At 41.2% G+C, this 17,384-nt stretch overlaps 1 protein-coding gene across 1 annotated transcript in view; it reads right to left on the bottom strand.

The window, feature by feature from the left end:
• The window catches only part of eif5b (eukaryotic translation initiation factor 5B), a 23,909-nt gene extending 6,996 nt beyond the window's left edge, over positions 1–16,913 (bottom strand). Inside the window, 21 exon segments of the mRNA XM_020920799.2 lie at positions 1–111; positions 1,186–1,368; positions 2,484–2,615; positions 3,444–3,585; positions 3,803–3,870; positions 4,351–4,461; positions 4,545–4,652; positions 6,099–6,285; positions 6,287–6,398; positions 6,660–6,716; positions 7,496–7,579; positions 7,671–7,763; positions 7,970–8,120; positions 8,218–8,295; positions 8,541–8,677; positions 9,482–9,807; positions 11,075–11,301; positions 11,962–12,102; positions 12,184–12,241; positions 12,827–12,940; positions 16,779–16,913. The exon segment at positions 1–111 is cut by the window's left edge and continues 51 nt beyond it. Coding sequence (XP_020776458.2) covers positions 1–111; positions 1,186–1,368; positions 2,484–2,615; positions 3,444–3,585; positions 3,803–3,870; positions 4,351–4,461; positions 4,545–4,652; positions 6,099–6,285; positions 6,287–6,398; positions 6,660–6,716; positions 7,496–7,579; positions 7,671–7,763; positions 7,970–8,120; positions 8,218–8,295; positions 8,541–8,677; positions 9,482–9,807; positions 11,075–11,301; positions 11,962–12,102; positions 12,184–12,241; positions 12,827–12,940; positions 16,779–16,813 — 2,655 coding nt within the window. The 5' untranslated portion in view covers positions 16,814–16,913.
• Between the last annotated feature and the right edge of the window lie 471 nt (positions 16,914–17,384).

Here is a 17,384-nt window from a genome sequence, read left to right as displayed (position 1 = left end):
AGTCACGATGGGCCCCTCCACCCCGGGCACGATGATGGTCTCGCCCTCCCTCAGCCGACCGTTTATCAGAATCACGTCAATCGTGGTGCCCATGCCGGGGAGCGCCTTCACCTGCAGGGGGAGACACAGAGAGCGTTAGAGAAGGAGAGATGGGTAGAGAGGGAGAGAGAGAGAGAGAAGCAGAGAGGAGAGGGGTAGAGAGGGAGAGAGAGGAGAGATGAAGAGAGGAGAGAGAGAGAGAGAAAGAAATAAGAAGAGAGGAGGAGAGGGCTTTCACCTGCAGGGGGAGACAGAGAAAGGGTTAGAGAAAGAAAGAGGAGAAGAGAGGAGAGAGGGAGGAGGAAAGAGGAGAGAGGGAGGAGGAGAGAGGAGAGGGGTAGAGAGGGAGAGAGAGGAGAGAAGAAGAGAGGGGAGAGGGCTTTCACCTGCAGAGAGAGACGGAGAGAGGGTTGGAGAGGGGAAGGAGAGGAGAGAGAAGAAGAGGGGAGAGAGAGGAGAGAGCCTTCACCTGCAGGAGGAGACAGAGATGAAGGAAGAGGGGGAGAGGAAAGAGGGAGAGAAGGGAGGGAGGAAGGGTGGGAGTGAGAGAGAGAGAACAGAGGGAGAGAGAAGATAGGGTTAGAGGAGAAAGAGAAAGGAGAGAGGGAGTGAGGAGAAAGAGATGAGAGAGGGAGTGAGGAGAAAGAGATGGAAGAGGGAGTGAGAGAGGAGAGAGGGTTAAAGGGGAAAGGGAGAGAGGGATTAAGGGTTAGAGAAGAGAAGGAGTGAAGGTTAGATGAGAACGAGAGGAGTGAGAGAGGATAAAGAGAGGAGAGAAGAAAAAGAGGGGAGGGGGTTAGAGGCGAAAGAGGAGAGAGGGAGTGACGTTAGAGAGGGGGGGTGAGAGAGGAGAGAGGGTTAGAGGAGAGGGGGAGGAGAAAGGGAGAGAGAGTTAGAGAGGGATTGAGGCTTAGAGGAGAGAAGGAGTGAGGGTTACAGGAGAAAGAGAGAGGGAAAGAGGGTTAGAGGAGAGAGAGATAGAGGAGAGAGGGATTGAGAGTTAGAGGAGAAAGGGAGTGAGGAGAAAGAGACAGGAGTGACGGTTAGAGGAGAGAGAGTTAGAGGAGAGAGGGAGTGAGGGTTAGAGGAGTGCAAGTTAAGAGGAGAGAGGGAGAGGAACATAAGAGAATAAACCCGAGCTCGTACCTCCATGACCTGCGCTCTGAGCTCGTCGCAGTGGGCGAGTCTCTTGGCCAACATGGTCTGAGTGAGCTCCACCAACAGAGCGATCAGGTTCCCCATCCCGTCCCCACTGTGAGCCGAGGTCGGGACCAGAGACACAAACGTCCTCGGGTCTTTGTTCTCGAAGAAGAGCGCCGCGTTCAGACCCTGAAGACGAGAGAGAGGATGCATGCTGGGTAAAAGAGCCAAACGGAGGAGTGCAGAGCGGAGGACGTGAAGGCTTTGCGGGGAAATTGGAACATCACTTGGCGGAGATCTGATCATGTACGTTTTGTTTTCTTTTGTATTCACCTTTTTAACATGTTTCGGCTGCTGCTGTGAGACATCTTCAGAACTGTCCAAACACTCTGAAGATGACAGCAGCTGAAACATGTCAACAAGGTGAACGCATCTCCTACTGTTTTGTCTTTAAGAAGAACCCAAGAAATTAGATGCCGAGGATCCTGGCAATTCCTAAATACACCCAAAGTGCCCCCAAACTTAAACCCAGCAATCCCACTCTTTTTCACTGACAAAATTTCAAAACTTTTCCATGAATTTTCATGACCTAAAGTGAATTTTCCAGGACTTTACTGCACCTACATGGGTAAAAGGGATCATACTTTTGGATAAATATAAAATGTTAACTCTTTCCACTCACTTTATGTTACGGGCAATGGTGAAGTGTCCAGCCACACTTTTGTTTGGTTGTTTTTTTTTTGGTTGTCTTGTTTTCCGTTAAATAAGCCGGCTGATGCCTTTGTTAATTGTTTTCGTTTGAGACACCTTGTTTGTTGGTACAACTTTAGTTAGGTTCTTTTTTTGAGTTGTACTTAGTTAGGGCTCTACAGTTTAGTAATTAATTTTTGTTTAAACCCTTTTATTTCGCCACAAGCTTTATTTGTTTTTTTTCTCCCTACACTTGTACATTAATAAATTCATTAATAAATTCACAATTTAATTTTAAACCTTTAACATCTTGGTTTTTTTTAATTGTTACTTCCCATCTCCCCGTAGCAAGGGGAACATAACAAATGGAGGCTCGTCCGGGATCTCTGCTCCCGCGAATCTGAGTCCAGGGCTCACAGACCAGATTGCATATGCACAAAAGAAAAAAGAAACAATGGGAGCACACATACTCAAATACCAAAAAAGCCAAGGCCCGTAACACCTTATAGTTTGGCATTATAGTTTTTTAACATTCATAATACTGTCAGTGCATTTATGGTTGTCTCTTTAAAACAAAAGGCGCAGACGTTGACCCTGTAACCCTCCCGCTGTACCTGTTGAGCGAACTCTACGATGACGGCCTTGGCTCTCTCGTCAAACTCGTCTTTTGTGTTTTTCTTCTGTTTCTTTAACGTTGCCACGACGTCGGTGTCGGGGCTCTTCTTCCAGTCGTACAAACGGTCGATCTGAGACAAAAACAAAGGATTTAACACAAGCACAGAGCCAAGGGGAACAGGACTGCACAGGGACTATTGCAGACCAGTGTCTCTTTAGTTAATATTTGGTAGTTTAATGAGTGGTTTAGTAATACCACTTCAGTCAAACCAGGGAAAGTAGGCACTGGATTGGTCTGTTATTAATTTTCATATCTTAATTTAGAGACAGAATATTGAAATAAAAACACCAGGAACATGTAGTGCTGGTTAATACGAACATTTTAAGACCGGAACCAGAGCGGGACTAAGACCAGAGCGGGACTAAGACCAGACCGGGACCAGACCGGGACCAGACCGGGACCAGACCGGGACCAGACCGGGACCAGACCGGGACCAGAGCAGGACTGAGACCGAGACCAGACCGAGACTGAGACCGGGATGGAGACCGAGACCAGACCGAGACCAGACTGGAGGCTCAGAGCCCACGGCAGGGCCGGAGCTCGAAGCTGAAGCTCGAACCCCGTGGAGGTTTGGAGTAAAAGCTTGGAGTCCACTCTGGTCCCGGTCTGGTCCCGGACCTGGATCAGTCCTGGTTCAGTCCGTATGTGTTGCAAAAGTCCGGCATCGCAGTCACAGAAGTCACGTAAACGGGAAAAGGCCGTTATCCATTTTTTCCATTATTCATTTAAACACAAAATCGAAAACTAATCATTATCCGTTTTTTCATTGTGGTTTTGGAGGCAAATAATGAAGAAAACTGTTGTCTTTTCATTTTCTTATTTTTGGTTTTATATTGAAAAACAAATGAACGAATGATACACGGATTGATCTAGTTAAAGTGTGTACAGTGAGTAGAACCTTGTTGAGTGCTACGATGAAGGGGCATTTCTTCTCCTTGAGCAGGTTTATGGATTCCAGGGTCTGAGGCTCCAGTCCGTGCATAATGTCCACGACCAGGATCGCAATGTCACACAGAGAACTGCCCCTGTTCCTCAAGTTACTGCAAAACACAACAAAGACAGTTTAAAGGTTCTGTATTACACAAAACGGACTCTTGTGAGCTTTAAGTCATGTTATAATGTTATTACCTCCTCAAAAACAGACCTGGAGTTGTGTTTTGTTCCATTCACACGTTTGAGTAATCCTTAATTATTAGTCTTACTTACTTTTACCTTTAAAAGTCCTGATATTTCCAATTTCTACTGAACAAAAGTTACCTGAAAGACTCGTGTCCGGGTGTGTCAATGATCAGCATTCCAGGGATCTTTAAGTTTTCGTGGTCAAACTGCAGGAAAAACAAAAACAAAAATCACAAAATTTGAATTAAAAGTTATTTTCTATTCAAATAAAACAAAACTAGGTTGGACAATTTATTTGGGCTTCAGTGTGTTAAAATATTAAGTTGTTCTTGTTTAGTTTTTTGTTTTATTCAGTGTTTAAGTGATTTTTATAATTCTTTACACAATTTAATAAAAATTTTTCTCATTTTCTTATCTTGCTGCTGTTGTGTGTCTGAAATGTTCCACAGTATGCCATTAAATTTTTCTATCTTCACGGAGACCAAACCAGGTCAGATCTGTGGAGAGGCGACCCCGCTCACAGTCAGAATGTTTGTTTTTCTAGGTATTTTTGAGCTATAAAACCACCTGTAATTGAATAAATGTAAAGTAGAGCTGTTTAAAGTCACACTGTGGGACATTCCAGGTAGAGAAATAACATGGACCCCCAAGCAAAAAAATTATATATATAAAAATAAAAGTCATACGTTTTTGACCATCTTCGTCTGCTCCTCTATCGTTTCTTTGGGGACGTTCGTAGCTCCAATCTGCTGCGTGATTCCACCGGCCTCTCCGTCCTGAACGTGCGTGTGCCTTAACTACACGAACAAAAACACTATTTAGACTTCAGTTTATAAATTAAACTCTGTCTGAGGTTAGTTGTAATGTTCTGAGCTCAGACCTTGTCCAGGATCTTGGTCTTCCCGGTGTCGACGTGTCCGAGGACGCAGACCACAGGAGCTCTGAGCGTGTCCACGTCAATGTTCCTCAGATTCTCCGCGCGACGTTTCTGTTCGGAAACAAAACATGTTTGACTTAACGGTTAACAGTTTGAGAACCCCTTCTTTAGGAAAACGTCCACTGACATTTTACAGAAAACTGTGAAGAAAGTGATTAAAGTGGGTAGGATTTTTAAACCTGTTTTTTCAAATACCTAACAGGAGTCACAGTCTCTTTCTGGTTTTACAGTGGGATTTAGCCCCTGCACATTTAAAAAGACAAATGCACATCGTGACAAACTAGGGATGGTATGATTAGTCGATTAATCGATACTTGATCATTAAGAACTTCATCGATTACGTTCATTTTAATTGACAAACCGAATGTAGTTTGCTGTGCATAGCCTGACCAAACAGGTGTGTACATGTGTCTCTGCACTCAGAAGGAGCGAGACACAAACATTCGGTCAGTCTGCAATGAGCCGAAGTGCAAATGTGTATTTAACGATGACTTAAATAAGAAATTCCACACTTTCTGTTGCGTTCGGGACAAGTGTGAGTCCATGTGCACAGTGTACAAAGCAGCACATATGTTTCGGTGTCCAGAGGGAAAAAGCTTTGCCAGGTGAGAGTCGCTCAATGTCGATGACGAGTCCCCGCCTCCCTCCCCCCGTACGGTGTCCTGGTTTTGACAAACGCAAATATGTTCACACTAACCTGTATTCACCTGAGTCATGCTGCATCAGCACAAGAGCTGTTTTTTTTCTTCGCTTAATTTATGCAAATTAGCCATGTGGTTTTAAGTTTCGTTTCTGTGAGACTTGCATGTTAAACACATTATAATGTCAAACAGGCTGATGTGGCTCTAGAGTGGTTACGGTTTATCTGTCGTACAGTTGAATTTATTTATGCAGATTAGTAGTGCAGATAGTAATAATAATGATGAAAAATGTTAATATAAAAAACTTTAATGATTAAACGATAATAGATTGTTAATTCTCCTGACGATCGATTAAGAAAATTTTAATCGAATGCCCATCATTATGACAAACAGATTTATTTGGCATTTTATTAGGCAATCTTCAGCCCACAGGTCGAGATAGGCCTTCTATGTGCAGTAGGCCTGCTCTGCTGACACTGTAGCATAAATTTTGATTAGTTTTTACTTTGCGTTCCATCTTGCCTTTCTGATCGGCGCAAACTAAGCTGATATGCGTTATACACGGGAAAGAGAGAGCGTGAAATGGTGAGGAGCGGCGCGCTGATGTGAGGCAGATGGACAGGTAGGATGTTTTTAAAATTTTAACCTGCCCTGTGATACACGCTGGTACATGAGGGCACACGCTGTTGTGGACAAGGTGTGTGCTGGGGGCGTGTGTGTGTTTGTGACGTGTCCATGAACTCCAGACGAGCGCACATGCAGTTTGAAACACCGGTACAAGTTTATTAGTAACAGCAGCGAATGTGATGAAATATGTTAGCAAAACGTTGTATTTTAACAACTGACGAAGTCTTACCTCTATCCTCCTCTTGGCGCGGTCGTACAGCCGCTCCTCCTTCGTCCTCCCGTCGTCGTCGTCGCTGTCGCTGCTCTCGTCTTCGCTCTCTTTCGCCCGTCTCTTTGAACTCGCCGCCGTTGCCCTGGTGACCTCTGGTGCCGTCGGCGTGGAGACCTCCTCGTCCTCGCTCTCCTCGTCTTCATCCCTCCTCCTCTTCCTCGTCGTCGTCCTCTTCCTCCTCCTCGTCTTCGTCGCTTCCTGTGGGCTCCGGGGCGGCGGCGGGTTCCTCTTTCACCTCGATGTGGACTTTTTTCAGCTCTAGAACAGAGAAAGTCCAGTTCAGTTTACTCAAGTTTTGGAATAAACTGTAATTAAGTTTATCACACTCTGGTAACACAACTTACATACACATACACTTTTACATAAAAATACATCAGAATGTCCATGGAGACAAGCAGGTGACGCCATTTTTTTCAGAAAAAATATTTAATGCCATACTTGGAACAGTAAATAAAACCCTGTACAATCTGTCTTGCAGACCTTATGAACCCAATAATGAAAAATAAAAGTGGGACAAACCTTTCTCTTCGTCGCTGGCGATGGCTTCCCAGTCGTCCACGGCATCTGCTTTTACCTCTGCAGACACAAAACACAAATACTTCAGCTTTAATGCATGATTATTTTTATCATGCAACAAAGAAAGCCAAGGTTAAGGTCACTGAATATACTTAAAAAAACGTTTTAAAAAGTCCTTTATTACACAAACTGTCTCCTGTGGTAGTTTCAAGTTAACGTTACCTTTTTACCTATTGTTTAGTATATTTTTTTTTGATTGATTGATTGATTTGGGTCACAGGTTTATTCTGACATTATTTCACAGTCATATTTAACACACACAGAGCGAAAAGGTGTCGGCTGAAGCTTGAGCTTATTCTGCCTTTACCCTTTATTCCTTTGTCATAACATCATCTTGACACAGTTCATCTTCAAAAATACAGCAAGAGGAAACAAACAAAACAAAATAGCACAAACTAAGCATCATAATTCATGTATCTGCCTAGAGTTAAACATTTAAACTTCTTTATAGAACAGAGTGGTGCACAATTTTAGGTTTTCTGTACAGTTGTTCCAGAGCTCCTCCCCTTTAACAGATTTACAAAATGTCATAATGTTTGTTCTGAGCTCTTATCGGCTATTTCAGATTTTGAACATATTCTGTAATCATTTTGGAAATTCCAGGGCTGAAATTATCCAAAAAAAGATGTTTGGAGCACTTCTTGTATTACCACACGACATCACAAGATAGAATAGGGTTTTTGATGAGGAAACTACATTTTAACATTGCTCAATATAGTAATGTAGACCATTTAAGTGATTTCATATCCATAGTTTTATCAGATAAAATTGTCTCTAACCTGAAGTCTGAGGGGGCGGAGTTTCCGTCTCCATCGGCAACGGCTCTGGAGTCTCTGACACCGGTGACGTCACCTCCGAAGTTTCTGTCAAACAATAAAAGTGCACATTTATCACAGTACAATGGTTTATTTTACTGTATGATTGATTATATAAACGTGTGTGTTTAGACGTTACCTTCTGACGTGGGTGCGTTTGGTTTCTTCTTCCTCATGTCTCGATAAACTGGCTTCTTCTTTGGCACAGAGTCTTTGGATGGCACTTCAACCCCTGAGCGACGAGAAAAGTTACGAGTCATTTTAAAAAATCAACACCAGAAGTTACACAGCGCACCTTTAAACCAATATAAAAACTAGGGAGGCTCTTTCTAATCTTTTTTATTCTTTTTCTGAAATACGTGGGGTTCTTCTGGTCATATTGTCTGTTTACGTACAAAAGCATAGAGTAAACGAGCCTTTCCGGGCCCCCGTTCTCACCCTGGGCCTGGAGCATCTTGAGCGTGGCCTCGGCTCGGGCCCTGGCCTCCTTCTGAGTCCTTGTCAGGAGCTTTCCTTCTTTCTTCAGTCGCTCTTTCCTCTCCTTCTCTTTCTGCTTCTTCTTCTCCTTCCTCTCCTGCTCCAGACGCTCCTGGGGTCACACACGAAGGGTAAAAGGGCAAATGTCAGGGGTCAAGTTTGACACACTGCACCTTTAAATCGGTAAATCAAAGTGGGGTTTGTGTCACCTGCTCCAGCCTCTGCTTCTCGAGCTCCTCCAGCCTCTTCAGCCTCTCCTCTTCTTCTCTGCGCGCTCGCTCCTCCTCCTGAAAACATCACACGCACAAAACAATTCAACAAATGCCTCTTTTTTTTCCCGTTTCGAGACACAAATTTGACTCTTGTGAGCTTTTATTCATGTTGTTTCCTCATCACAAACTTAACAAAAAGCAACTCCAGCTCTGTTTCTGAGGAGGTAACAACATTATAACACGACTTAAAGCTCACAAGAGTCAATTTGCATTAATATATTTCCTTTAAGTTTTTGTGAAAGTGTGTGTTGATGTTGTACCTCCTTCATCTTGGCGAGGGCCTCCTGCATGGCTTTCACCGTGGCTTTACTCGGCCCCTTCTTTTTCTCCTTCTCCTCCTTCTCTCCTTTCTTCTTTTTCTTGTCCTTTTTCTTCTTGTCGCCTCCTTCGCCGTCATCTTCAAAAACAGCACGACAATTTTGATTTAGTTACTTAGACAAAATATAGGTTGGTGTAATATCGGTAAAGTTAGGAGTTCTTTACAACCAGCCCTGCTCTAGTCATGGTTTGGTTTACTCCAGTTCAGTCTTAGTCCCGTTTTAGTCCCGTCTTAGTCCTGTTTTAGTCCCGCTTTAGTCCCGTTTTAGTACTCATTTACTCCTGTCCTGGATTAGTCCTAGTTTAGTCACAGTTTAGTCCTAGTTTAGTCCAGCCCAGGTTTAGTCCATCCCAGTCCAGATTTAGTCCAGTCTAGGTTTAGTCCAGCCTAGTCCAGGTTTACACCGGGTTTAGTCCAGGTTTAGTCCAGGTTTAGTCCAGGTTTAGTCCAGGTTTAGTCCAGTCCAGATTTAGTCCAGCCCAAGTCCAGCTCAGTCCAGGTTTAGTCCAGTCCAGGTTAAATCCAGGTTTAGTCCATCCTATGTCCAGCCCAGGTTTAGTCCAGTCCAGATTTAGCCCAGCTCAGTCCAGGTTTAGTCCAGTCCAGGTTAAGTCCAGGTTTAGTCCATCCTAGGTCCAGCCCAGGTTTAGTCCAGTCCAGATTTAGTCCAGGTTTAGATCAGTGCAGTTTTAGACTAGTGCAGGTTTAGTCCAGGCCAGATTTAGTACAGGTTTAGTCCAGCCCAGGTTTAGTCCAGGTTTAGTCCAGCCCAGGTTTAGTCCAGGTTTAGTCCAGTCCAGGTTTAATCCAAGTTCAGTCCAGGTTTAGTCCTGGTTTAAATTAAATTCTCTTACTTTCAAATATAATTATCTCTATATTTACCTTCCCCTGCTGGCTCCGCCCCCTCGGCCTCCTCTGCGCCCTGATTGGCTGGAGCAGGAGCTGGAGCAGGAAGAGTAACATCGGCGGTGGCGGCGGTGGGAGTGGGCGGGGCTTCTGGTTTCTTTTCATCTTTTTTGGCGTCCTCTTTCTCCTTCTGTTTCTGCTTCTTCAAACGCTCCTCCTCTTTCTTCTTCTTGTCCCGCTCTTTCTTTTCGGCCTTTTTCTGCGCGGCCGTTTTTATCTTGAAGCCGCCTTCTTCCTCGTCCTCGTCCTCCTCGCTCTCCGCCTTCGCCGCTTTGCCTTTGCTCTTCTTTTTCTTGTCTCTCCTGTTAAAAAGACGACAATTTAGGTTTAGCCTTGTGGATCAATAAAATGTGTCTAAGTCTAATTTCAATTGTATTTTTCACTATTTAATTTACTTTTATTAAATCACTTATATGCATTTTATTATTGTTGTTTTTTGCTTTTTATTTTGTCTGTTTTTTCTTTTTTGTCTGAGATCTCCAGGGGTAAATGTGTGTCTGTTCAAAAATTAAAAGTAAAATAAAAATTATTGAAAATAAAATAATGTCGCTGACAGTTGAAATAATTGTAATCTCCATTTAAATTCCATTAAACACTACAGAATCAGAGGTTACAGTAGTAGTAGTAGTTGTAGTAACAGTAGTAGTAATAGTTGTAGTAACAGTAGTAACAGTAGTAGTAACAGTAGTAACAGTGGTAGAAACAGAAGTACGAGTAACAGTAGTAGTAGTACTTACAGTAGTAGTAGATGTTGTAGTAATACCAGTAGTAGTAGTACTAGTTGTAGTAGTTGTAGTAACAGCAGTAGTAGTAGTAACAGTAGTAGTAGTAATAGTTGTAGTAGTAGTAGTAGTAGTAGTAATAGTAGCAGCAGTAGTAGTAACAGTAGTAGTAGTAGTTGTAGTAATAACAGTAGTAGTACTAGTTGTAGCAGTAGTTGTAGTAACAGTAATAGCAGTAGTAGTAGTAGTAGTAGTAGTAGTTAGTAGTAGTAGTACTAGTAGTAGTAGTGACAGTAGCAGTAGTAACAGCAGTAGTAACAGAAGTAGTAGTAGTAGTAGTAGTAGTAGCAGCAGTAGTAGTAGCAACAGTAGTAGCAGTAGTAGTATCAGTAGTAGTAGTTGTTGTAGTAGTACTATTAGTAGTAGTAGTGACAGTAGTAACAGTAGTAGTAACAGCAGTATTAGCAGTAGTAGTAGTAGTAGTATTAGTAGTAGTAGTAGTAGCAGCAGTAGTAGGAACAGTAGTAGCAGTAGTAGTAACAGTAGTAGTAGTTGTTGTAGTAGTAACAGTAGTATTAGTAGTATTAGTAGTAGTAGTAGTAGTAGTAGTAGTAGTAGTAGTAGCAGCAGTAGTAGGAACAGTAGTAGCAGTAGTAGTAACAGTAGTAGTAGTTGTTGTAGTAGTAACAGTAGTATTAGTAGTATTAGTAGTAGTAGTAGTAGTAGTAGTAGTAGTAGTAGTAGCAGCAGTAGTAGTAGGAACAGTAGTAGCAGTAGTAGTAACAGTAGTAGTAGTTGTTGTAGTAGTAACAGTAGTATTAGTATTCCATAAAACACTGTGTCGTACTTGGATGTGAACTCGTCTTCGTCCTCGTCATCATCGTCCTCGTTCACGGCCGGCGCTGGTTTCTTCTCCTCTGTTTTCTTCTCCTCTGTTTTCTTCTCCTCTGTTTTCTTCTCCTCTTCCTCCTTCTCTTCCCTCTCCTCCTCCTCTGCCTTTTTTGAGCCCTTCTTTCCAGGTTTGGCTTTGAGGCGAGAGAGAGAGTCATCGTCCGAATCAGACGCTACGGAAATCTGAGGAGAATAAAAATGGTTAAATGAATCCTTATGTGACAGATAATACTCCCTACAACTGTACAACTCACCCGCAGTAGTAGTAGTAGTAGTAGTAGTAGTAGCAGTAGTAGTAGTAGTAAAAGTAGTTCGGGTAACAGTAGTAGTAACAATAATAGTAATAGTTGTAGTAGAAGCAGTAGTTGTAGTAGGTGTAGAAGTAGTAGTGGTAGTACTAACAGTAGTAGTACTAGTAATAACAGTAGTAGTAGTAGTAGTAGTAACAGTAATAGTAGTACTTGTACTAGCAGTAGCAGTAGCAGAAGCAGTAGTTGTAGTAAGTGCTTGTAGTGGAAGTTGTTGTAGTAGTAACAGCAATAGTACTAGTAGTAACAGTAGTTGTGGTAGCAGTAGTAGCAGTTAACAGTAGCAGTAGTTGTAGTAGCAGTAGTAGTAGTAGTAGTAGCAGTAGTAGCAGTGACAGTAGTAGTTGTAGTAGTAACAGTAGCAGTAATAGTAACAGTAGTAGTAACAGTAGTACAGTAGTAGTAGTACTAACAGTAGTACTAACAGTAGTAGTAGTAAAAGTAGCTTTAGTAACAGTAGCAGTAGTAGTAGTAGTAACAGTAGCAGTATTAGTAACAGTAGTAGTAGTAGTAGTAGTAGTAGTAGTATTTGTACCTGTCTCTTGTCTTCTCCATTTCGTTCCTGCTCCTGTCCCTCCTCCTCTTCATCGACGCTCGCTCCTTTTTTGCCTTTACGAGTTTTCTTTTTCTCTTTTGGAGGTTCAACGATCTCTGGCTCTTCTGATACATCTGATTTCTGTTTAAAAACAACACAACATTTATTGAAGCGCCAAAGTTTATAGAAGTAATATTTACTACATATAAAAGTGTTTTTGACCTTTTTTCCTCCTTGTTCGATGGAAAGCTCCTCCAGTTCTTTCAAAATGTCATCCTCGCTGCAAATGAACAATTTTACTTTTAGAAACCTTCAACACCAGAGAGAGATTATGCAGATTACAACATTCAGAATTTATTTATTTTTTAAATGAGAATAAACTGTATAAAGACATGGCTCCAGTCAAATGAGGCTCATCGAGACTTGCAGGAACAGGAATTTATTTACGGACAAAAAAGTGAAATAAAAACACCAGAATCATGTTGAGCGGGTTAATACGAACATTTTAGGACCAAAATAACGAGGCTCACTGAAGTAGTTACACATAGAGTGGCGACAGTTTTTCAACAAAAAGTGAACTGGAGCCAGAGTCGATGGAGCCGAATTGCGCCCACGCTCACTTCCTATTTAGAACACAGCTGCTATGTCCATTTATACAGTTTATGATGGTGAGTAATGACATTTTCTTCAGTAAAAGCTCAAAAATCATCTAAAATGTCAAAGAGCTGCTACAGTTTAATAACAAAAGTCAAAAGTAGAAAAACCGTGAACATTTAAACACTACATGCACATTTTTCACTGATACTGACTTTATTTCCATTACACAAATACTCAAATTAAAGTAGTATTTAAATATGGGATTTACTCAAAGTCATCTTTTTTGGCGCCCTTTTTCTTCTTCTTTCCTTTCGCTTCTTTCGCGGCTCCGGCTCCTTCGATTTCTGCGGCGAGAGCGTCTAAGTCCACATCGTCTTTGGCACTGCAGAAAAAAAACAAAACAAAAAAACCCCATTGAATTTAAAGCTGTATTGTATAACTTTTCTGGTGAAGGGTCTGTCAAAATGTTTTTTTCTTCATGGAGATGTTACTGATTTGTCTGGACTGGAATGTTTCACAGTATGGCTTTAAACCTTTCAATCTCCACGGAGACCAAAGCAGACCAAGTTACAGGTCAGATCTGTGGAGAGGCGACCCCACTCACTGTCAGAATACATGTTTCTCTAGGTATTTTTGAGCTATAAAACCACCTGTAATTGAATAAATGTAAAGTAGAGCTGTGTAATAGTGTCATACTGTGGAACTTTCCAGGCAGAGGAATCCATAGAAACAAGGTGATGAATCCACATATCGTTCATTCATTTGTTTTTCAATATAAAACCAAAAATAAGAAAATGAAAAAACAACTATTTTCTTCATTATTTGTCTCCAAAACCAAAATGAAAACACAGATAATGATTTGTTTTTTCAGTTTTCGATTTGTGTTTAAATGAAGAATGGAAAAAAAACGGGATAATGGACGTTTCCCGTTTACCTGACCTAAACTGTGATGCTGGACTGAACCAGGACTCATCCAGGATTGAACCAGGACTAAATCATTTTCAGTCCCGGTCTGGTCCCCAATCTCAGTCCTTGTCCTGTTCCCTGTCTCAATCCTGGTCTCAGTCCCGCTCTATTTCCAGACCTGGTTTAGTCCTGGTTTAGTCCTGGTTCAGTCCGCATGTGGCACAAAAATCCGGCATCGCAGTTTAAGTCACAGAAACGGGAAACGTTTAAATTAGTTTTTTTCCATTTTTCATTTAAACACAAAATCAAAAACTGAAAAAACGCATCATTATCTGTGTTTTCATTTTGGTTTTGGAGACATATAATTAAGAAAATAGTAGTTTTTTTTTCCATTTTCTTCTTTTTGGTTTTATTTTGAAAAAACGAATGAACCAATGATACATGGATTGTGACGGACCCTCGGGCAAAAAGTTACATAGTGCGCCTTTAAGTAACTACATATTAGGGCTGCACAACTAATCACCATCACATCGAAATCTCAATTAGACTCGGTGCAGTTATCAAATCATAAAAGCTGCAATTATTTAGGTCATAAAATGTCCTCAGCAAAGGACAAACCATCCTGTCTTTACTGAAAAATCTGGTTGTACCTGTAGTTTAGACCTCTACAAACATGTTCTGAAATGCGTGGAATTCTTGTATTAGATTATTAATGCTCTTGGAGTTGTTTACAATGTGCAAGGTGAACAGAATCCTGCTTTTTAAACATAAATAAAAAATCGAAACGCAATCAAACTTGGAATAACGGAAAAAGCACTTGCGCATTAGACAAACAATAAAATAATCATTGCTTACAGCGCACCACAGTTTCAACACTGGGACACACAGATACGCACTGATGACGGTTGATAACAGAGCGGTGGGTCATGACAGGTCTTCAGCTAAAATTTTAAAGATCCTATATTACGCAAAATTGAAAACTCCTGTGAGCTTTAAGCCACGTTACCTCATGAAAAACAGACGTGGAGTTGTGTTTTGTTTCATTCACACATGTTTGAGTAACACTTTATTATTAGTTTGTCTACATCTCCAAAGCTTTAACACACAAATCCTGAATATTTAAGCAGAAAACACTCATCAAGAGCAGTAGTTTTCAAGTTAACAGCTCCTTTTAACTTTAGTTCAGTAGAGATCGGCGATTCCAGAAGAGCTGAAATGATCCAAATGATTCTAGTGAAGGTGTGTGGAGTTTAAAAACACAGTGGACAATTTCCTGTATTACCATGTGACATCACAAAGTAGAACTCAGTCTATATATACAGAATTTTGTGTTACAAACATGTGTGAATGAAACAAAACACAACTCCAGGATAACACAGATCAGAAAATAGCACAATATAAGCCCTGTAAACATCATTTACTACATTCTGTTACTGTTTTATTTACAAATTCTCTTCATCTTCTAACCTTGGACGAGTAATTTTTAGTTTCTTTTGACAAATGTAACCACAAACCACCAAATCTCTACAACTCAGTCTGAACCAATGTTGAAGCTGACTTGGCAATTGTAACTTCAGCGTAACCTCCTTGTGCAATAAAGTAAACATAACTACAAACTTGTAACGTCATTGTATTTATATTGACACTTTAAATAATGATCATAAACCATTTGAGGTCAGTGTATTTTCAGCTAAAGTCAGATTACTTGAGTGCATTTTTTGGCAGCGGGGCTTTCGGCTTGAACAAAAAGACTGGACATTTTCTGCTGATGGTGCACAACCCATTCACATTATTAGCAAGCGCTGCTCTCTTCTCCAAACTTTTATCCCAAAACGCAGTCAAAATTCATAACCTATTTAATTCAGAAGCATTAATTTATATTTGACTCGCGCAGGAGAAGAGTCGTGACACGTTTGTTGAATATTAGTTGAGTTCTATTACCAAAAACATGTCGTGTACAAGAATGAAATGAGGTACAGATTTAGTTTCATTAAGACAAATAAATAATGCAGTAGTTATACAGATAATTACGTCTTAGTAACGTAAATTGATAACATGTTGGAGTAACTGTATTCAGTTACAGTTACAGTTTCAATGAGTGGTAACTGGATTACAGTTACTTTGTTGAAATGAATGGATTACACAGCGGTATTTTCCTGTTTTCACATTTTGGGCTAAACCCTTTTTTTTCCATAATTCCACTCATTGCCGGACACTAAACCAGGTCTAAAACCAATTCTAAATCAGGACTAAAACCAGGTCTAAACTAGATCTAAACCAGGACTAAACCAGGACTAAAACCAGGACTAAAACCAGGACTAAACCAGGACTAAAACCAGGACTAAAACCAGGTCTAAAGCTGGACTAAACCAGGACTAAAACCAGGTCTAAACCAGGTCTAAGCTAGAATGAAAACCAGGTCTAAACCAGGACTAAACCAGCACTAAAACTGTGTCTCCTCCTCTTCTATCAATAATATTTTTATTACGGTTAAGGAAAGTCTGGGCTTTTTATTTTCTTTTAGCAGACAAAACTTCTTATGTGAAGATCTACGAGTTTTCGCTTCTCTATCGCAAATCAAGTAATCCAAAGTATTTAGATTACGTTACTCACTCCAAGTAATTTAATGGATTACGTTACAAACTACATTTTGGGCTATGTAATCTGTAATCTGTAGGGAGATACATTTTAAAAGTCACCTTGCCAACACTGTGAATGGAAAGAAGGACGATTTTAGATTATAAGAAGCGAGACAGCTGTCAGTAAACAGTGTTGCAATCCGCTATCTGCCAGCTAGTCCATAAAGAAGCTGATAAAACTCCGCTGAATTACATCCACGTTAGCCTTGAGCTCAGGGCCTTAATGAGTCAAGGCTGCCCGGGTTTGGTGCTCCTCTCCCGGGCGTCAAATATCACATGGAGTCGCTGATTGAACAGTAAACTCCGGGGGGCGATGCTAACAGCAGCTAAGTCACCGGTTCTGTGTCAGCTGTGGCGGGTATCCGAGGCTAGCGTGCTAAAGCCAGCGGGGTTAAAGATGTTTTCAAGCCGGGTTAAGCGCGCTTTAGCCCGGCTCGGCTCGGTTTAGCCATCGCGCGTGTTGTGTAATTCACCTGGAGATATTTAAAACGCACGGAACACCTGCGCTGCCCGTGACGCGTGGTTAGCATCTCCCACTAGCGGCTAATGAGCTAACAGCCTGGAAACATGCTCAACGCGCCGGTCCCGAGGCTCTAACGCCCGCGGGAAAGTTGACCCAGCGCCGGTACGGGAGGGCGGCGGGGGTTCGCGGGGGTCGACGGGTTTCGCGGGTACCTGTCCTCCCCGGATTTCTTCTGTTTTTTCCCCATGCTGCTGCCGTGTTCTCCGGTGGTTCGCTCACGCAGACACACGACGGCGGAAGATCGTCTCCGCGCTCTGTCCACAACGAGAGACGACTCCGCCGCGTTTCCTCCGACTCCCGTTACTATGGAAACGGCGATAACTTTTTACCCTATTTTCCGTTTCGGCTGGTAAAATAACGTAGATTAAGGAATTTTACCGCAATATTACCAAACACGAAGTAGTAAAAAAAAAAAAAAAGGTATTTTATTATAATTTGCAAGCTATTATTATATTATTATTATAGTTATTATTATTTTTACCGCAATATTACAAACACGAAGTAGTTTAAGTATGTGTGTTTACATATTTTGATAACTTTTAATTTATTTATTTATTTATGTAATCGTTAAAAATAATAATACAGGTATTTTATTATAATTTTCAAGTTATTATTATAATATTATTATTATAGTTATTATTATTTTTACCGCAATATTACCAAACACGTATTAGTTTAAATGTGTGTGTTTACATATTTTGATAACTTTTTTAATGTAATCGTTAAAAACAATAATACGGGTATTTTATTATAATTTA

The sequence above is a fragment of the Boleophthalmus pectinirostris genome, unplaced genomic scaffold (genome assembly GCF_026225935.1).
Source record: "Boleophthalmus pectinirostris isolate CB_2022bp ecotype Guang Dong unplaced genomic scaffold, ASM2622593v1 HiC_scaffold_11, whole genome shotgun sequence".
NCBI classification, from domain to species: domain Eukaryota; kingdom Metazoa; phylum Chordata; class Actinopteri; order Gobiiformes; family Gobiidae; genus Boleophthalmus; species Boleophthalmus pectinirostris.
This window is presented reverse-complemented; position numbering and strand designations above follow the sequence as displayed.